The following is a 22183-nucleotide window of genomic DNA, read 5'->3' on the forward strand; positions in this document are numbered from 1 at the left end:
CCTTTCACCCTGGTGCGTTGCATTGGCCAATCAGCAGGCCAATGCTATGCCAGTGAAAGTGTATGGGACATTACATACCTCGTGCAGTGCGAAGCGTTCTGCCGGAAGTGCTCAAACCAACGCGAGAGCAACAAGCGGGTTGTCGGGCAACTTGCAAACAAAGCAAAAACAAAACAAACAAAAACCCAGGACAAGGAGAATACACACACACCAGGGAAAACACAGAACCCAAAACATGTTTTCTTTCCTGGTGTGTGTGTATTCCCCTTGTCCTGTTTTGTTTTTCTTTTGCCTTGTTTGTGCCCACTGCCTTTTTTATTTACCTGGTTGGTGCATGTTGTTCCGGCCCCTGGGGCTTGTTTATTTGGGCTGGTGCATTGCGGGCTGTGTGTGGTCCCACGCTGTTGCTCGGTGTCTACTTGATAATACAGGTGTGTGTGTGTGTGTGTGTGGTGTGTGTGTGTGGTGTGTGTGTGTGGTGTGAGAGTGTGTGTGTGTGTGTGTGTGTGTGTGTGTGTGTGTGTGTGTGTGTGTGTGTGTGTGTGTATATATATATGTATATACTGTATATACTGCTATCTGCACCGACGTCTGCTTGGATTTTCACTACTCTCTGCCTGCCTTATTTGTACAGTTTAACAATTTGTTAAGGTTATTGGTAAAATTAATTAATTCAACAAATTTGTGTTGTAGTATTTTATTTATATGCAGAATGTCTAGCAGGCTTTTATTCTGGCATATTTTGTTGAGTTATGCCTAAAATTCTTTAAAAAATTGTATCACTTTTGACTCATAATTCCAGACAGAAATTAGCCAGGGAGGTTAAAGCAATACTAAAGTGAAAAAAAAATTAATAAAAAAAGATACCTATGGAGAGGGGAGGCTCTGGGTCCTATGGAGCCTCCCTGTTGTCTTACAGACCCCTCGTCTGTCTTCCAGAGGAAGGAACTTGTTCTGGAGCAGGAACTCCTGTTGTATCATCATCTTATATTATATAAAATATAGCCCTGTATAAGAAGCATAAAGTATGCATGTGAGTGGTACATAGGGGAAAGGGGGAACAACAGATATTGCTCCGCCTGGGGTGCTAAAAAGGACAGACACTTTGCATTTTCATGGCCTTTCCTGATACCAGTGACTCCATCATAACAAAAGAGTAGCTGTTCCCTTCAGGCATATACTGTATATATAGTATATTTGCTGTGCATTTAGGCTTAAAAAAGGTATAGCCACTTGTTTTATAACGGGGAACAGCTGCAACTGTTTGATGTATTTTACTTTTCAGAATAACATTCTTGAAAATGTGTATTTTTTTTTAGCAAACTGCCTGAACTTGGTATTAAAATCAGTAAAATGGCAGCCATATTGCTGCAGCCAGTTGGCAGTTGGGCTGCTCAGGTGCAGGGGGAAGCTGCAGCCAGTTGGCAGTTGGGCTGCTCAGGTGCAGGGGGTCTGGAGGTCTGGCAGGAGGCTGATTGCCGTTAGGACGGCAGTTATTCGTCACACGCTACAAGCATTGGATCAGGAAAGTCACCAGTTGATTTCTCTCCTGATTTCTTTTGCCTGAAGTGAATATTTTGACTTCCAGTCAGTTTTATTTAGCCAAAGCAGCAGCCTACAGTGACACACTCCATCCAGTGTCCGTATTTCACCATGTTTCTTCGTAATCTGATCAGCAAGATGGGCTCAGGAAGAGACTGCGAGAGGTAAGTGGAGCCACCAGAGGGCAGCAGAGAGTTGTGGGTGTATCATTCTGTCATTCATGTTGTAACTAAAGCAGAATACAATCCTCAATATAGTTTATTAACCTCCGGGGTGGGATGGCTGACATTATGGGGGGCAGGATAAACGAGGTGAAAGCGGTAGGCCCGGCATGGGGCCTACAGCTCAGAGTCTCCCTGCTGGCGGTTGGGGTGCTTCTGGCGGCTCCGTCTGCTCCTGATGGCTTCTCCCGCCCCTCCTGGCAGCCAGGAATCCTTTTCCTGGGGTGACCGACAGAAATGCTGCAATTTAATGTGTGACAGCTTCTCTTCTGCAAGCAGAGCTGTGGATGGGAAAAGGATCCCCCTCTTCACTGATCAGCTGCCAAATACTGAAAAGTGACATTTATGAGCATTTTATGACACAAATTATATTGGGCCTTTTATTTTTTTGTGGTTTATGAGATCTGGTGACCCCACACACATTCAGATTTGGTTTCAGAATGGACCTATGTAGATTGGGTTGCTCCGGTGCAGGGGGCGGAGCTAGAGGTCTGGCAGGAGGCTGATTGCCGTGAGGATGGCAGTTATTTGTCACACGCTACAAGCATTGAATCAGGAAAGTCACCAGTTGATTTCTATCCTGATTTCTTTTGCCTGAAGTGAATATTTTGACCTCCAGTCAGTTCAATTTAGTCAAGGCAACAGCCTACAGTGACACACTCCATCCAGTGACCGTATTTCACCATATTTCCTGGTATTCCGATCACCAAGATGGGCACAGGAAGAGACAGCGAGAGATGAGTGAAGCCTCCAGGGGGCAGCATAAAGTTGTGGGTGTATCATTCAGTCATTAATGTAACTGAAGCAGAATAAAATCCTCAATATAGTTTCTTATAAATAACTAGCTGACCTAAGCCTGTTTAAAAACGAGCTCTAGGTCTGTCACCGCCGCAGCATTACAGCGCCGCGCGCACACACACACACACACACACACACACACACACACACACACACACACACACACACACACACACACACACACACACACACACACACGTCCGCTCGCCAGGCTCACCCCCTGGCCCGTCCAGCGCCCTGTCCTAACGGCTGTCAGTGCTGGACATGCGCAGTAGCACAAAAGCACTGACACAGGGACATGGGACGCAGGGACACAGGAATTCTATAAAGAGATGCTCAGAAATGCCTCCATTTAATGAGTGACAGCTCCTCTTCTGTAAGCAGAGCTGCGGATGGGAAAAGGATCCCCCTCTTCACTAAATGATGAGCTCCCAAATACTGAAAAGTGACATTTCGGTACTTATGTATTATACCGTATGCAGAGTTTGGCAGTTCCTTGTTTAAGAACCATTCTATATCCCCCAATATAATGCCCCTTATTCCATGTTCCTCCATTACAAGCCCTCCATAATAACGCCCATCCCATGTGTCTCCCTTCTACCGATATCTTTATATTGCTCACATTATAGTGTTCTCCATTTCAGTTTTCCCTTTGAGCCCATTCACACTTGTAAATGCAAAATGTGAGCGATTGGCGCTAGCCTTTTCCACAGGTGATTTTACCGCGATTATTGCGGTAAAATCACTGTAAAATCACAAAGTTCCCGGTTTTTTGCAATCATGCTAATTGCAATCGCTCTTCAATAGCGGGAAAACTCTACATGCACAGCATTCAGCAATTGCTGCTAATTGTGAATCGCCTGCGATCGGCGGCAATCGCGGCAGTGAAGTCACTGCCATATAGTTAATGTTGCGCTATCGCATTACAAAGCTCTAACGGTTCGGCGATTAGTAGTAAACGCCCGCTAATCGTGCAAGTGTGGATGGGCCCTTTGTATCGTTTCCCCATTATAGAGCTCACCACACAGGAGTGTAACAACAGAATAGCATGGCTGGTTCTATTCATTGTTGGAAGAAGAGGAATGTAACTATAGATTAGCAGGAAATTACAGACACGCGACAAGTGTGACCATTTCCTGTGTTTTCCACTCCTCACTGAGGCAGCAATACGGCTGACAGGTTCACAGACACCAGATCACCACATGTATTATCCGTACAGAGGTCATGGTTTACACACAGATCACTTTTACCTCAGAGTACAGCTGTTCCGTTTTTTCCTTTCTGGGGTTCCCAAAATGCTTCCAGATACTGTGTTGCCTATAAAAAGGATAAAGACACATCAGATAAATAATCCAACATGAAGTGCCACACAAAGCAGACTCATGCTAATAGGTGTAGGTCATGGCTCAGTCACTACTGGCACATATGTAATCTGTGGGCTTATATTATGGAGAGGTACAAATGTGTTTTAACTAAAGGGGCATTTGGTTTTCTTTGTGCCTTGTGCAAAACATCTCAGTGGTTCTAAATCTACACATAACTGTTTATCCTGTGTAAGACTCTCTTATGCCGTTCTCTAGATCAGGGGTCACATGCAATGCGAGCAGCTTTCACCAGAAAATACACGGAATGTGAGCAGCTTTCACCAGAAAATACACGGAATGTGCGCAGCTTTCACCAGAAAATACACGCAATGTGTGCACCTGGAAACAAAAAACGACCCATTTACTCACCTGGAAGAAGACTCCTCTCCCGGCCTCCAGGGCACAGCTCCCCCGATGATCTTCTGTGCAGCCAGCTGCTGCAAATCTCCCGTCCTGACAGGCAGACTAGGGCTACAGGAATATGGAGCCAGAAGCCCTGCACTGGAGACAAAAATAGTTTCCAGTGCAGGGCTTCGGACACCATTTTCCCCTAGCCCTGCTCTGCCTGCCAGAAACCACAATTCCGCAGGCAGGAGGAGAGCTGCAGGTTGCTGACGGTGAACTGACAGAGGCACCTATTAGACGCCACAAGTCAGTTCACCTCCTGTGGGGACAAGCTATCCCGCCACTGCATCGGTGGGCTGGATGAAATGGCCTATCGGGCTGGATCCAGGCCGCGTGCCATAGTTTGCCCGCCCCTGCTTTAGATCCACATCTGTACCTTACACTGATAAAGGCCAAATAGCCTGAAACAACTCTCTAGTACAGTGGTTACCAAACTTTTTTGGGTGAGGGCACCCTTGATGGCTGTGAATTTTTTTCAAGGCACCCCTCGCCAAAAAGTACCGAAATGCCGTTATTACCCTCATCAGGCGACGACCCGCTCCAAGTAGCTAGTGATGCTTATTAGGCACCACAATTCCCTTTATGTTCAACTTCAACCATGGTTGCGAGGACTAAAAGGGTAACTGGCAGGTAATGCAGCCACATTGTATATCAATGTGCGGTTGCATTACCTGATGGTATTGCATGAAGGATGGAGATGCATGCCGAGGCACCCCTGAACGGTGCCCGAGGCGCACCAGGGTGCCGCGGCACCCAGTTTGAGAACCCCTGCTCTAGTAGTTGGATTATATGGCTGTACATAAAGGGGATTCCAGATGCGCCACCAACATTTGTCTTTCCCTAAACTAGTAGTTAAAAAATAATATAAGAAAATGCTTGCTGTGATACTGTTCATCTAATAAGAAAATATTTGAACTCTAAGTTACTATTTTGTATCTTCTATTACAGAGACAAGACCACCAGTCCCTCTGCAGTGCCTCCACCAGCCTGTCCTGTGCCTCCAGTGCCTCCACGAGCCTCTGCACTGCCTCCAGTGCCTCCACGAGCCTCTGCACTGCCTCCAGTGCCTCCACGAGCCTCTGCACTGCCTCCAGTGCCTCCACGAGCCTCTGCACTGCCTCCAGTGCCTCCACGAGCCTCTGCAGTTCCTCCAGTGCCTCCACGAGCCTCTGCAGTTCCTCCAGTGCCTCCACGGGCCTCTGCAGTTCCTCCAGTGCCTCAACGGGCCTCTGCAGTTCCTCCACCTAGGGCACAGTAAGTAGAATTACACACATTACCATATGTTTCCATGTATATGAAGCATTTGTTCATAAATGTACTTCTTATAACCAAACAGGGCTGCAGTTATATGGAGGTGCGCTATGAGGACAACACCTTCACTTATGCCACCTTATCATATAAATACAAGCATGTACCGCTGTGACTTCTATATGTGTAGATGGAAATAGACAATATTGTGACACTTCTATTACAACATTAGTCTGGATGGAATAGAAATATCTATACACAATATATGTCACAAATGTATATATGGTGGTTTGCTATGTTCTTATAAAGTCCAAGTCCCTTTCTGTTACATTAAGGGTTTCCGTCAGTATATATCACACAGCGCTCTCCAACCTCTTCCCCATAAACAGAAATGCCTCCTTTGTGCAGCTAATGCGATAGACCCCTCCACTACCTGCATGGGAAACGCCTTAGTGCCCACACTCACCATGTGCCCCACACCAGCATAACATTGCTCTATGAGCACTTAGCAGCATAGCACATGTACCAGCTACTTTCTCAGTAAGAAATTCATGTCTGCATTCAGGGCCAATGGAGGGAGAGGTTTTCACGAAAGCCCCACATTGCTGCAGATCACAGCTTTTCTGCAAGGTTAAAGCGAAACTGTATGGAGAAAAAGGTAAAAGTTAGATACTTACCTCAGTAGAGGGAAGTCTGGATGCAATAGGAATGGCTAGAGCCTGGTACCCGCCCCCTTTCCATTGCAATAGAGAAAGGCTGCTGCTATATTGCGCAACTGGGTGGAGCTACTGGGTAGAGTTTGATAACTTTTAGTACGTCAGTAGACGGTTTTTTAATAAATCCAGTCTGGGTTTGCTGGATCACTTGTTCTGTCCAGTGTTCCCCAACCTTTAGTAAATCTCCCCTATCTGAACATCGTAACTCCCCCTGATCGGTATATCTTTCTTTGGACGCTGCCATCCTCCTCATTAACTAGTTTACAGATTTGCAGAATATCTTTCCCAGCATGCATTGCCAGATATATAATGGTGTGTCATTTCTACCTACAGGAGTGTGCAGATGGTGACTGACCCAGACGGACAGACAGCGGAGACAGGACGCCTCTCATCCCACCCTCAGAAGCCGGCCAACATTACACGTGCCATGAGGAGAGCCTTCTACAAGCTTCTTGGTCAGATATTTACCCTCTTCACCATTATCAGAACCTGTTAGGCTGATTTATGAAGACAGTGCAAAGAAAACTGGAGCAAAAATGGAGCAGTTGGTCACAGCAACCAATTCAGTTTCATCTGTTAATGAAACAAGGATTGTGATTGGATGCCAGGTGTAACTGCTCCACTTCTGATCGCGGTAACTTTGCACTGGTGGTGATGCTGTCTTTGAATTAGTTCCTATTTTATAGGCTTATTCTGAATTGTGTTTTTATAGTTTGGACAGTATAGGGGAAGGTTATAATATTTGCTATAATGGACCCTGGGATAAGGGGGAGGATAACTGGGGTGGGGGCACAGCTGAGGGCACAGGAATGGAAATAAGACTGGAGGAGGAAACTTCTGAGGTGATAAAGCTGCATAGTATACAGTCTTAGCACCAGTTTATATTATAACAACCCTGTGCCGAGACAATGGGCCTGAGTCACAAAGCGGTGCAAAGTGTTTGCACGCGAGTAAAAAGCCCTTTATCACGCCTAAACTCAGTTTAGGCATGATAAGAAGAAACTTGCGCGGGAGCTTCGCGCGAAGAGCAGCACAAATCGGTGATAACTACCGTCTTTCCCCTAAAGTAAAACATCCTCTCATTATAAGACCTAGCTGACCTTTCACTCATTCTCTAAATATAAGGCACCCTCCAAAAATAAGACCTAGCCCCAGCCTACATTACATGCCCAGCCGCAACCCACATGACATGTTGTTAAATGTATTTTAACTTGCTGTCCTGCTGGCCATCCTGTTGTCTCTGCGAGGTCTCCGGGTCCGGGACACTCGCTATTCAATGCGGGCTGATTAACTCTCCTTCAGTCCGCTCTGTGCCATTATTCTTTCAAGCTCCGATATTCAAGCCTTGTAATTGGATGAAGCAGTCTGGGAGGCGGGATCATGCTCCGTTTTTGGGCCAATCACTGCACTCGCTGCTACACAGCGAGTGCAATGATTGGCCCAATAACGGAGCCATGATCCCGCCTCCCAGGCTGCTTCATCCAATTACAAGGCTTGAATACCGGAGCTTGAACTGTTCTGCGGCGTGCTACAGCTTCTTACACAGGCGGCCAGCATGGGGACAAGTCATGTAGTGTCGATCAGGCACTTGTCAGGTTATCCTTGCACACAGGAAGTTTATCACCTGTGTGCAGGGATGACATGACAGGTGCCTGATCGGCACTGTAACATTACAATAAGCAGCAGGAAGAGGCGGCCAACATGGGGGCAAATCGCACAGTGCCGATCAGGCACCTGACATGTCATCCTTGCTCACAGCAGATTTCTCAACTGTGTGCAGGGATGACATGACAGGTGCCTGATCGGCACTGTAACAGTACAATAAGCAACAATAAAAGGCGGATAGCATGGGGACACTTCCTGCAGTGCCGATCAGGCACCTGACATGTCATCTTTGCACACAGCAGGTTTATAAACTGTGTGCAGGGATAACATGACAGGTGCCTGATCAGCACTGTATCAGTACAGTGAGCAGCAATAAGAGGTGGCCAGCAGGGGACACATCTGCAGTGCCAATATAAGACATCCCCTGAAAATAAGCCCTAGCACACTTTCTGGAGCAGAAATTAATATAAGACACTGTCTTATTTTCGGGGAAACACGGTAGGTGGTGCAAAGGTTATCACGCCTAAAGAATTTTAGGCGTGATAACTGAGTTATCACCGCTTTGTGAATCAGGCCCAATGAGTTCAGGGCCCTGACCATGGATAACAGACTTCTCTATAGTACAGTGAATTATATAACGATTATAGTTCCAATATCTGACTGTTTTATTCTATTCAACAGACATTCCACAGATCAAGCATCTCTTTGAGCTGGACGGATGCCGCAGAGTCTCAGACAAGGTAAATATCAGCAAATAATGAATGGGATTATTATGCTGTTTTCTCACACAAACACACTGAGAATACAGAATAGATTTCCTATTAATAAATGCTAATGTGCTCTGTAATTGTCATTTCAGTACCTGCTGGCGCCGGTCCTCATCTATTTCTACAGAGCTGGCCTTTCCATCGAGGAATTTACCGTCCAGAATTTCTTTGCTGCTTTGTAAGTATTGGAGTTCCTCTCCTCATTCATATTTCCAGATAACTGGCTGTAATATATCAGGCAAGAGAACAGAATGACTATTAGAGCACCACTGCAATAACTATTTTTATTTTCTACCACCTAAGAGGTTTATGTACTGCTTACCTGAAAAGCTACCCATCATACTCACCTACATGATCGGGTCCTAAACTCTGAAGTGTCATGTGACCTCCCATCCACACAGACCATCTTCACCATCCCAGCTTCAGATCTTTGTTTTTAGATGCTGACCCCAGACCCCAAGTCATCTCATCCCACAGACATGAACTGGACAGACTAGTCCTAACCCCTTCCATACCCTCCATGCTGCATTTCACATTGTCACATGACACACCCACAATCCCCAGTGCCTTAGCCACACCTCCTATCATAGCACAGGTTAACGCTCTTCTTCATTTTAAGAGAAGAAAACCAGAGGTAACTGCTAAAAAAAGAAATTATCGGCTATTGGCAAACTGAACTACCGCTTATAAAGAACTCTGTATCTGGAAAATCATTATTTTAAATAAAAATGGTGTGTGTCACAAACTACTACATTTGTGTGAAAATAAATATTTACTTACTGCACTGTAATTTAAATTTACGCTGTATTTATGGCTGCTTATTCTTGCCAGGGCGTAGATTTCAATTACCGCACCACACAGACCCACCGCTACCGCCGATGGTGCCGCTCTCCCCGTCGCTGAAGCTCACTCGCCCTGCTGTCGGTGTAAGCCGGTCAGGGGCCGTTTTCATTGGCTCCTGACCCCACAATCACTGTGATCTCATTGCCACTATCATTACAACAAGCATGGACCTTCCCAGTAATGGCCTTCAGTGTAGTACATATAAAAGGCAGCCGCCTCTACAGATAGCTATGACTGTGCTGCCTGTTCTGGCTGCCTGCCTGTGGAGATCTGCTCAGGATGGAAGTCACTGAAGCTGGCTCTGTATGAGCGGCCAGAGATTACTGTGGTCTCCTGTGCTGACCCGGCTTCAGTGAGTTCTGCACTGACCATGTGATCTCCACACAGGCCGGAAGCTGGAAGGGACAGAATGGGTGCCCAGCATGTGGTGGGTCAGGCAGCCCCATTACACCCTACTGAGCAGGGGGGACGTCTTCACCTGTAGCAGTGATAGCCAATATTAGGGAATTGTAATGTTTGCTGCAATCACTACAGTGGAATTTCACTTGTAGATCTTCCCCATTATAAGTACAAACATCATTCCACATAGACTGGGGTTTCACAGAACCATGATTTCCCCAGGGCATAGGGCAATGTCAGGGCATAGGAGACTGTTAGATGCCAATGTCAGGGCATAGGAGACTGTTAGAAGCCAATGTCAGGGCATGGGAGAGTATTAGATGTCAATGTCAGGGCATGAGAGACTGTTAGATGCCAATGTAAGGGCATAGGAGACTGTGAGATGCCAATGTCAGGGCATAGGAGACTGTTAGATGGCAATGTCAGGCTATAGGAGACTGTCAGATGCCACTGTCAGGGCATAGGGGACTGTAAGATGCCAATATCAGGGCATAGAAGAGTTTTATATGCCAATATCCAGGCAGATTATCACTTGGTGAAGGTAAACCTATGAAAAGAACTCACAAAAGGTACATTTACATCAGGAGAGGGAAGCCTCTGGGTGATTCAGAGGCTTCGCCTATCCTTCTGCTGCCCATCTCTATCTCTATCTCACCGGGACCCTCTTCCTCTGCATGGCTGTGCTCCTGTCCATGTACAAGCGTGGCCACACTGCGTAGGTGCACAGATGGCCAGTGCCTGCACCGTAGCACAGAGCTGCTGGTGTATGGAGGACAGAGTCATGCATGAGTGGCTCCATGCTAGTGGGCAGATGTGGGCCATCCGTGCATCTCCACAGTGCGGCCACGCTCAGAAACCGATCTATTCAACAAGTCCTTGTACAATCAGTGCAGAGGGTCCCAGCACTGGATCAGTGGGGCGTGGAGGATGGGGGAGGCCTCTAGACTATATAGAGTCTTCTTTGGACTGAGGTAAGTATATTTTCTTTTTCTTCCAGGTACACTTTTAACTGAGCACAATTCCATTTATAGCTACATATTACAATTCAGCAATGCATATGTGTATGTCTCTATAGCAAATACTTATTCTGCCATAATGTCTGCAGGTATCTCGCAAATGAGATGGAGGAGGATGTGGATACCTACACGTGCGTCTTCCTATTCGGTGCAGAATTCTTTGTGAACAGGAAGGAGTTTGATGATGTTGTGTGGTCCCTGTACCGACGCCTGAACTACAGTGCCTGGGTCAGTCCAGAGGAATGTCGTCATGTAAGTACAGCCCAAGCCCTAAACATTATCCTAAAATGTGATGGAAAAGTGATATGTAAGTAGGATGTTATAAGTTACAACCATCACAGCAGAAACATTATGAGCCTCATTTACTAAGCAGAAGGATTGCACAATGGATCCCTTAGCATAGTGTGGCTGTGATAAGCTGAGTAGCAGGTGAGCAGCACAGTACATAGACACAGCGAGTTATCTTCTGTATTGCTGGAGCCATGCCTGGCACCTCCTGCATCAATGCACAGCTCCACTGAAATACACAGGGAACCACTCCATGTGCAGCACCGGCCATGTCACTGCTCACATGCCACACCAACCACACTGTTATTACACATCATATAATACATGAGGACAGCATGCCCCGATCCCCAGCATTACTAACCCCGGTACCCCATGCAGGCTAGTATTTACCAGCAAGCCCGTTAGCAAGGATCTCCATCCTCAGCAGCACCAGCCCACCTGCTGCATATAATCTGGGGTACACTGCAAAAGGGGGTCACTGTGTCATGTAAACACACATGGAGATCAGACCTCCGATTTTTCGTCAGGCTCTAGTTGTCTCCATTCAGTCACAGTATTGTATCATTTCTTATAAAACACAATCTGAAATATTCTTTATCCTCTCTGCTTTATATTTCCTTCCAGCATTACTAATATGAATTTATATCTTTTATTAGGTCATGAGGTTTCAGTTTCACTGGGCATGGAGGAGACAGAGGATGGCCTATCACGGACCGGCCATCATGGAGAAGTACAGGTCCGACAGCGAAAAGAAGGGGATGCATCCAGGAAGAGGTTACACCTGTGACCGTTGTGAGAGGTCCAGGAACCAAACCTGTTGCATCTTGCAGTAACTGTCATATACTGCACCTCCTCCTCCCCTGCCCCCCCCCCCCCCCCCCCCCCCCAGCTCCTACCATCTTCTCTACAGACTGTGACCATCTGCAGTGACTGTCACCTCCTGCATCCTCTGACACATTCAAGCTCTTCCCATCTCCTCCTATCTTGTCATCTCAAGCAGCTTGTCACCATCTACAGCTCTTACCATCATCTACAGTGTCATCTTCAGAAGCTCCTATCATCTCCTGCAGTGCCTGTCATTTCCTGCACTGACTGTCTACTTCAACTCAACTCCTGCAGTATCTGTCATCTCCTGCAGTGATCGACCTTCAATACAGTTCCTGCAGTGCCCATCATCTGCAGCGACCGTCCATCAATACAGTTCCTGCAGTGCCCATCTGCAGCGATCGACCTTCAATACAGTTCCTGCAGTGCCCATCTGCAGCGATCGTCCTTCAATACAGTTCCTGCAGTGCCCATCATCTGCAGCGATCGTCCTTCAATACAGTTCCTGCAGTGCCCATCATCTGCAGCGATCGTCCTTCAATACAGTTCCTGCAGTGCCCATCATCTGCAGCGATTGTCCTTCAATACAGTTCCTGCAGTGCCTGTCATCTCCTGCAGTGTTTGTCCTTCATCATTTCTCCTGCAGTGCCCATCATTAGCAGTGACTATCTCCTTCGTCTCACCTACAGGACCTATAACCTCCTGCAATGAATGCCTCCTTCATCCAATGTCATCAATTACAGCTCCAGCCACCTGAAAACATCAATCGCAGCTCCTGACGTCAACTAGCCTCTAAGCCTCCAGCTCCGGCCTTTAACAGCCATGTTAGCAAGCCCCTCCAGTCATCCACAAGCATCCTAGCTTGCAGCCCCAGCCATCTACAGCCATCTTTCATGCACCCGGAATGTGGACATATCTGAGGTACATATTGATTATTTGGCCTTCAGTTCAATTCCAGCTTGGAGCTGTGCCACACAACCCACTTGTCACACAAACTTATGAGAATATCTGGGTACTTACTCGCAGAATCCCCATGGGTTTGTATGATGCCGGGGAGGTGGGAAGCATGGCACTTCTCCAACTTAGATATAAAGTTGATGCCACATCTAATAACCTCCTTAGCGGTATGAGTCATCTCAGATTTAGTTTCTAAAAGCAGTACAACTCTTTCAGTGAAAAGAATCACACCACTAAGTACAGTCAGCCCGAGAGCCCCCCACATAGTTTAGGCAGCCAGAGAGTGACCCCTGAGAGTAGGTAGCCAGAGCGTCACCCCTAGTGCAGGTAACCAGTGACCCCCGAGTGTAGACAGCCAGAGCGTAACCCCTAGTGTAGGTAGCCAGTGACCCCGGAGTGTAGACAGCCTGAGTATAACCCCTAGTGTAGGTAGCCAGAGCGTCACCCCTAGTGTAGGTAGCCAGTGACCCCCGAGTGTAGACAGCCAGAGCGTAACCCCTAGTGTAGGTAACCAGTGACCCCCGAGTGTAGACAGCCAGAGCGTAACCCCTAGAGTAGGTAGCCAGAGACCCTATACAGGTAACAAACACTTCAGTGCTCTCCCCAGGCTCTTTTAGCTGGGTGCTCCACCCGGCTAGTTTTGGTGAGCACCCGGCTGTCATCAGCTCACCACCTCCTCACCTTGTGCAGAGAAGCACCTGCCCTGCATTCTCTCATTTCGCCCCACCCGGCTACTTTTTCATGCCACCCGGCTGGAAAAAGCTTCTGGGGAAAACACTCAACTTGAATCGCTAAAGATAAGGCAGGGTATGATACAATCAAACACTGGGATCAAACAATCCCTATTAGCCCCTTAATGTATAATGGGTACTATAGTACCTAAAACATAACCTTTAATAAGTTGTATGTTAAAAACGGGCCAATAAACCATCGCCATATAACACATAACATTTGGAAGCAAACTTCACATATATACTGTATATATGTAATAAATCAATACTATGACCAATTCATCTCTTGAAGAAAATAGGGTAAAGGCTCAGCCCAAATACAGCTGACAGTATGATATTAGCCACACCCAAATACAAGAAATACACAGTGGTAAATCACAAGGTGATAGAAGGAAGATGTCACTAGCTGAAAGCTACAGATATCTTAACTTGTGATATACATGGTAGGAAAAGACCTCAAGTCAGTGCAAACCAAGTAGCGAAACGATCCCTATTAGCCCCTACATTTATAATGGGTACTATAGTACCTGAAACATAACCTTTAATAGGTTGTATGTTGAAAACAGGCCATTAAACCATCACCATATAACACGTAACATTTGGGGGGAACTCCACATATATATAATAAATTGATGCTATGACCAATTCATCTCATGAAGAAGATAGGGTAAAGGCTCAGCCCAAATACAGCTGACAGTACGTTATTATCCACACCCAAATACAAGAAATACACAGTAGTAAATCACAAGGTCATAGAAGGAAGATGTCACTAGCTGAAAGCTACAGATATCTTAACTTGTCATATACAGGGTAGGAAAATACCTCAAGCCAGCGCAAACCAAGTAGTGAAAGCAGGCAATATAGCCTAATTACTGCTGCACTGCTTGATAACCGAAATCATGACAAATAGGACTAACCCCCCCACTGACTAACAAACACCCATGAAATCCACATGTTTCGCTTATTAATACAATTAAGCTTGGTCAGGAAAAATAATAAAAGGTGCAGTGCATAACTTCATGTCACTTTGTTATGCACTGCACCTTTTATTATTTTTCCTGACCAAGCTTAATTGTATTAATAAGCGAAACATGTTGATTTCATGGGTGTTTGTTAGTCAGTGGGGGGTTAGTCCTATTTGTCATGATTTGGGTTATCAAGCAGTGCAGCAGTAATAAGGCTATATTGCCTGCTTTCACTACTTGGTTTGCACTGACTTGAGGTCTTTTCCTACCCTGTATATGACAAGTTAAGATATCTGTAGCTTTCAGCTAGTGACATCTTCCTTCTATGACCTTGTGATTTACTACTGTGTATTTCTTGTATTTGGGTGTGGCTAATAACGTACTGTCAGCTGTATTTGGGCTGAGCCTTTACCCTATCTTCTTCATGAGATGAATTGGTCATGGTATCGATTTATTACATATATACTGTATATTTATATGTGGAGTTCCCCCCAAATGTTATGTGTTATATGGTAATGGTTTAATGGCCCATTTTTAACATACAACTTATTAAAGGTCATGTTTTAGGTACTACAGTACCCATTATAAATGTAAGGGCTAATAGGGATTGTTTGATCCCAGTGTTTGATTGACCCCCTACAGGTAGCCAGAGTGTGTCCCCCATTATGGGTAGACAGAAAGTGCCCCCTCCCCCAGCAGAGATTGTCAGAGAAGACACCAAAGTATAGGTAGGCAGAGAGTGCCACACCTTTTAAGAGGAGAGGCTAGTGTTAGAGTGCCCCCATTTGTAGGTAGCCAGGCAGGGCACTCCCTGGCAAGCAGAGGGAGGAAGTACATTATCAGCCAGTAAGGGTATGGTTTTGAGTAGCTTTATAGCCACTCTGCTGGGAGCAGTAGTGCACCGGAATCTGTCTCCACTGCAGCTAAAGTCCAGGCTTTATCTAGGTGGCGTTGGTGTGTGTGGGGGCGGGGAGGGGGTAGTCACATATGGGGGAGGTTGGTGTTAGAAGTAGGAGAGGGGAGCTTAGTGTAAGCAGCACATAGGGGGGAGTTGGTGTGGGAATTGGGTTACAGAGGGTGAAAGTAGAATATCTGTATAATAACCGATATTCTCCTATCAGGAATCAGGGCTAGTAGAATACCAGTGAAATTACCGATATTCTACTATCTGTATTACCCGGCACCCGTTGTTCCAGTCTCCCCTATTATATGTAGAAGTGGGTGCTTCAGAGGTTCCTCAGCTGTAAATCTTGGCCTTTGATGTGGATATATCTCAGGTACAAGTTATTTTCTGGCCTTCAGATCAGCTCTGGCTGGGAGTTGTACCACACAACCCACTTGTCATGTAAACCAGTGAGAACATCTTAGTAGCTACTGCTAGAATTCCCATTGGTTTGTATGATGTCAGGGAGGTGGGAGAAATGGCATTACTACAACTTAGACCTGAACTTGATGCCATACTTAAGGAAGAAACTATGTCTGGGAAGGACCCCTGTGTACATGTTGTATCTGCAGCTTTGATTTCAGCCCTGAACCTGGAACATCACCACACCCCCCACCCATCACACAAACCAATAAGAGCATGTAAAGATGCCATTGGCTGCACTCTTACTGATTAGTGTGATACCGGGGAGGGTGGCGGTCATGGTGAGGATCCAAATAAGAGGTTAAAATGTTGCTACATTTACAACATGCACCTGGGCTTGTAGGGTTGGTCCATAGGTCCATTACAGTAAACCTGGGGTTTTGATCAAAGCTTTGCATCTGCTGAATTTGTGACTTTCACTTCAGCTCCGAGCACAGAGCTCTGCCAGGCCTCCCACCTGTCACACAAACCCATGAGAGCACATCAGCAGCAATTCTCAGAGCTCTCATTGGTCTGTGTGACATGGGAGGGTATGGGTGGGCATGGGGGGGCATGGCAGAGCCCCACCTCAGAGAGGAACCTGTAGTCACACTTACAGTATATGTGTAGGCTTGTTGGTAAGACTGCTTCATAGATTCCCTAAGTGGGAACCCCAGGGATTTGATCAAAGCCTCATGCATGTTGGACCTGTGGCTCTGACTTCATCTATGAGCTTAGATTTCTATCCTGCGTCCCACACATCACAGAAACCTGCAAGGACACACAGCAGCCAGTTAGCTGCACTCTTGCTGGTTTGTGGGATTCGGGGGTGGGACTCATGGTGTGGAGTCAAGACAGGCCTGTAGAAGTGGGTGCATCATAGGTTCCCTGATTGTTAAAAGGACCCTGAGCAGTGGTGGAAATTCACTTCAGCCGAAGTCCCCTCTGCTCAGGTCCCTTTAATGTTGGCCTTTGATGTGGACACATCTCAGGTACAAGTTAATATTCTGGCATTCAGATCAGCTCTGGATTGAAGTTGTACCACACAGCTCACTTGCCTAACAAACCAGTGAGATTATCTTAGTATCTCCTCCTAGAATTCCCATTGGTTTGTATGATGTCAGGGAGGTGGGAGACATGGCAATACTCCAACTCAGACCTGAGGGTAATGTCACATTTAAGGAGGGCATTAGGTTAATGGAAGGAGGATCAGGGGAAGGATGTGCCAGGGATCCCAGGGAGTTTAGTCATCCTTGTGTGCATGCTGTATCTGTAGCTTTGGTTTTACCTCTAAACCTGGAACATTACCACACCCCCACCCATCACACAAACCAATCAGAGCACATAGGCATCCCATACCTGGCACTCTTACTGATTTGTGTGATACCGGGGAGGGTGGGGGTCATGGTGTGGCTCCAATACAGAGCTGAAACTGCTGCTACACTTACAACATGTACCTGGGCTTGTGGTTCAGGGGTGGGAGGCATGATGTGGCATCAACTCAGAACTGAAGTTTTGGCCACATTACAGCATCCGCCCAAACAAGCAGACTTGGGTGCAAAGTAGGTTCCCTTTTGATATGGACATATTCCAGGTGTATGAATGCCAGGCCTCTATACATCACAGGCCACACATCTCTCGCCACTTATCACAGGCCTCTATACATCACAGAGACCATCAGGACACATATCTCTCTCCACCTATCACAGGCCTCTATACATCAGAGGTCACCAGGACACGTATCTCTCTCCACCTGTCACTTTATATCAAGCTAAGCATTACCTCAGTTATATTTGTTTGCCTCCTCGCCTGAGACTTCCACCTATGTGCCTGAGATATGATTTATTTATATTAATGCATTACGCTGGCTACCTACTTGTGGTAGGATCTGGGTAACGAAAGGGACTGCCTGTTGGGGTGAAGTATGGTGGGGACTTTGTGGGCCCCGAGCCGCTACGGTAGCCATGAAGGCCTGACAGGAACCACGGTGGGTAAAGTCAAGTAATGCATTATATATGATATTTCATGGCTATGGGAGGTATCTAGGTTCTGCTTCTCTGCAGTTTTTGTCATCATGTTTGAGAATAATACTGACACCATGAATGTAATACTATTTTGATAGGTGGCTTTTGCTGTATATTTTTCGCATTGTACAGCTTATTGATAAATATGTGATGTGTGAAATTGTTTTATGGCAACTCCCATTTCTATTGTGTGTAAATAATTAAATTTATAATAAAGTTTCTTGAATTTATTTCTGCCTCCTTAGTCATTCATTTGTACCAGTATATCTTTAATTGATTGCCTCACAATGGTTCAGATGTCTGGTGCACACCAGCAGTGGGGTCCCATTTTCTGTTATATGGGTTCCGGTATTGTTAATTGGGGCCTTTGAACAGAATCATGTGCCTGTAGCTGAGATACTCACTTATGATTTGAAAAGAGGTCTCTGCCCAGTCCCCGCCCATCATACAATCCAGTGAGAGGGCGCCAGCAGCCATTACTGGAGCTCTCATTGGTTTGTGTGACATGGGAGGGTAAGGTAAGTATGGGGGGCATGGCACAGCCCTATCATGGAGCTGAACCTGTTGTCACATTCCCTTATTGTGATCCCAGTACCCTAGTCAATGTAATGAGCGTGATATATCTTTGGTTGCTTATTTATATTTTCTACCAAGCACTTCATCCATGATATAAACCAGTGAGGGCACATCAACAGCCACTAGGCAGTGCTCTTGCTTGATTGTGTGACATCAGAGGAGGGAGGGACTGCAGTAATCACAGGTTCTGCATACCTCCCAACTTTCTAAGATGAGAAAGAGGGATGCTTTAAGACACGCCCCTGCCACACCTCTAACCACTCCCCCACTACAAACCAATAGCCACGCATACCACTAAAAATACGTAAGCAAAAGATGTAATATTACAATTCAAACCACACTGGTCTTTTCTATTATCACTAGCTTTTCTTCATATTAACATTTGAAATTAAGAAATATATCAATTTAAAGGATGGGAATTAAGTTTAGAGTCAATTAAATACATTGTTCAGTAGAAAGCTACATATAGTTACACAGATCTGTACATCAGTCCTAAAAGAGGGACATTTGAGAAGTAAGGAGGGACAGAGGGATTGGATTCCCAAAGAGGGACTGTCCCTCCGAAAAAGGGACAGTTAGGAGCTATGGGTTCTGTTAATGTGAACTTGGGGCGTGTGCATATTGCATCTGTGGCTTTGCCTTCATAGCAAGGATAAAAGGTAAAACTGTAGCTTTTGCCACATGTAACCAGGCTCATACACACGGGTGCCTCATATAACCAGGCTCATACACACGGGTGCCTCATGTAACCAGGCTCATACACACGGGTGCCTCATGTAACCAGGCTCATACACACGGGTGCCTCATGTAACCAGGCTCATACACACGGGTGCCTCATGTAACCAGGCTCATACACACGGGTGCCACATGTAACCAGGCTCATACACACGGGTGCCTCATGTAACCAGGCTCATACACATGGGTGCCCCAGGTAACCAGGCTCATACACACGGGTGCCCCATGTAACCAGGCTCATACACATGGGTGCCTCATGTAACCAGGCTCATACACATGGGTGCCCCAGGTAACCAGGCTCATACACACGGGTGCCCCATGTAAACAGGCTCATACACATGGGTGCCTCATGTAACCAGGCTCATACACATGGGTGCCCCAGGTAACCAGGCTCATACACATGGGTGCCTCATGTAACCAGGCTCATACACATGGGTGCCTCATGTAACCAGGCTCATACACATGGGTGCCTCATGTAACCAGGCTCATACACATGGGTGCCCCAGGTAACCAGGCTCATACACATGGGTGCCTCATGTAACCAGGCTCATACACACGGGTGCCCCATGTAACCAGGCTCATACACATGGGTGCCTCATGTAACCAGGCTCATACACATGGGTGCCCCAGGTAACCAGGCTCATACACACGGGTGCCTCATATAACCAGGCTCATACACACGGGTGCCTCATGTAACCAGGCTCATACACACGGGTGCCTCATGTAACCAGGCTCATACACACGGGTGCCTCATGTAACCAGGCTCATACACACGGGTGCCTCATGTAACCAGGCTCATACACACGGGTGCCTCATGTAACCAGGCTCATACACACGGGTGCCACATGTAACCAGGCTCATACACACGGGTGCCTCATGTAACCAGGCTCATACACATGGGTGCCCCAAGTAACCAGGCTCATACACACGGGTGCCCCATGTAACCAGGCTCATACACATGGGTGCCTCATGTAACCAGGCTCATACACATGGGTGCCCCAGGTAACCAGGCTCATACACATGGGTGCCTCATGTAACCAGGCTCATACACATGGGTGCCTCATGTAACCAGGCTCATACACATGGGTGCCTCATGTAACCAGGCTCATACACGTGGGTGCCCCATGTAACCAGGCTCATACACATGGGTGCCTCATGTAACCAGGCTCATACACATGGGTGCCCCAGGTAACCAGGCTCATACACATGGGTGCCTCATGTAACCAGGCTCATACACATGGGTGCCTCATGTAACCAGGCTCATACACATGGGTGCCTCATGTAACCAGGCTCATACACATGGGTGCCTCATGTAACCAGGCTCATACACGTGGGTGCCCCATGTAACCAGGCTCATACACATGGGTGCCTCATGTAACCAGGCTCATACACATGGGTGCCTCATGTAACCAGGCTCATACACATGGGTGCCTCATGTAACCAGGCTCATACACATGGATGCCACATGTAACCAGGCTCATACACACAGGTGCCTCATGTAACCAGGCTCATACACATGGGTACCCCATGTAACCAGACTCATACACATGGATGCCACATGTAACCAGGCTCATACACACGGGTGCCCCATGTAAACAGGCTCATACACATGGGTGCCTCATGTAACCAGGCTCATACACATGGGTGCCTCATGTAACCAGGCTCATACACATGGGTGCCCCAGGTAACCAGGCTCATACACATGGGTGCCTCATGTAACCAGGCTCATACACACGGGTGCCCCATGTAACCAGGCTCATACACATGGGTGCCTCATGTAACCAGGCTCATACACATGGGTGCCCCAGGTAACCAGGCTCATACACACGGGTGCCTCATATAACCAGGCTCATACACACGGGTGCCTCATGTAACCAGGCTCATACACACGGGTGCCTCATGTAACCAGGCTCATACACACGGGTGCCTCATGTAACCAGGCTCATACACACGGGTGCCTCATGTAACCAGGCTCATACACACGGGTGCCTCATGTAACCAGGCTCATACACACGGGTGCCACATGTAACCAGGCTCATACACACGGGTGCCTCATGTAACCAGGCTCATACACATGGGTGCCCCAAGTAACCAGGCTCATACACACGGGTGCCCCATGTAACCAGGCTCATACACATGGGTGCCTCATGTAACCAGGCTCATACACATGGGTGCCCCAGGTAACCAGGCTCATACACATGGGTGCCTCATGTAACCAGGCTCATACACATGGGTGCCTCATGTAACCAGGCTCATACACATGGGTGCCTCATGTAACCAGGCTCATACACGTGGGTGCCCCATGTAACCAGGCTCATACACATGGGTGCCTCATGTAACCAGGCTCATACACATGGGTGCCCCAGGTAACCAGGCTCATACACATGGGTGCCTCATGTAACCAGGCTCATACACATGGGTGCCTCATGTAACCAGGCTCATACACATGGGTGCCTCATGTAACCAGGCTCATACACATGGGTGCCTCATGTAACCAGGCTCATACACGTGGGTGCCCCATGTAACCAGGCTCATACACATGGGTGCCTCATGTAACCAGGCTCATACACATGGGTGCCTCATGTAACCAGGCTCATACACATGGGTGCCTCATGTAACCAGGCTCATACACATGGATGCCACATGTAACCAGGCTCATACACACAGGTGCCTCATGTAACCAGGCTCATACACATGGGTACCCCATGTAACCAGACTCATACACATGGATGCCACATGTAACCAGGCTCATACACATGGGTGCCTCATAGGTTTCCCTATTGTGAACATGGAACTTTGATTAAATCATGTAC

At 47.0% G+C, this 22183-nt stretch overlaps 1 protein-coding gene across 1 annotated transcript; it reads left to right on the forward strand.

Annotated features, from left to right (window-relative positions):
* Positions 1-1517: 1517 nt before the first annotated feature.
* On the forward strand, positions 1518-12075 carry LOC137541301 (speedy protein 1-A-like). Its single transcript, XM_068262545.1, has 7 exons — positions 1518-1706; positions 5279-5584; positions 6628-6749; positions 8581-8639; positions 8759-8844; positions 11014-11176; positions 11869-12075. Exons 1-7 carry the CDS (start codon positions 1654-1656, stop codon positions 12043-12045), a joined length of 966 nt encoding a protein of 321 aa, XP_068118646.1. The 5' UTR covers positions 1518-1653; the 3' UTR covers positions 12046-12075.
* Positions 12076-22183: the final 10108 nt, after the last annotated feature.

The sequence above is a fragment of the Hyperolius riggenbachi genome, chromosome 12, assembly GCF_040937935.1.
Source record: "Hyperolius riggenbachi isolate aHypRig1 chromosome 12, aHypRig1.pri, whole genome shotgun sequence".
NCBI classification, from domain to species: domain Eukaryota; kingdom Metazoa; phylum Chordata; class Amphibia; order Anura; family Hyperoliidae; genus Hyperolius; species Hyperolius riggenbachi.

Bases quoted from the DNA above. Each gene is read 5' to 3' on its own strand.
- LOC137541301 (XM_068262545.1), top strand. From the start codon at position 1,654: ATGTTTCTTCGTAATCTGATCAGCAAGATGGGCTCAGGAAGAGACTGC. The intron at 8,640-8,758 runs GTAAATATCAGC...TTGTCATTTCAG, and splicing joins GCCGCAGAGTCTCAGACAAG to TACCTGCTGGCGCCGGTCCT. The intron at 11,177-11,868 runs GTAAGTACAGCC...ATCTTTTATTAG, and splicing joins GTCCAGAGGAATGTCGTCAT to GTCATGAGGTTTCAGTTTCA.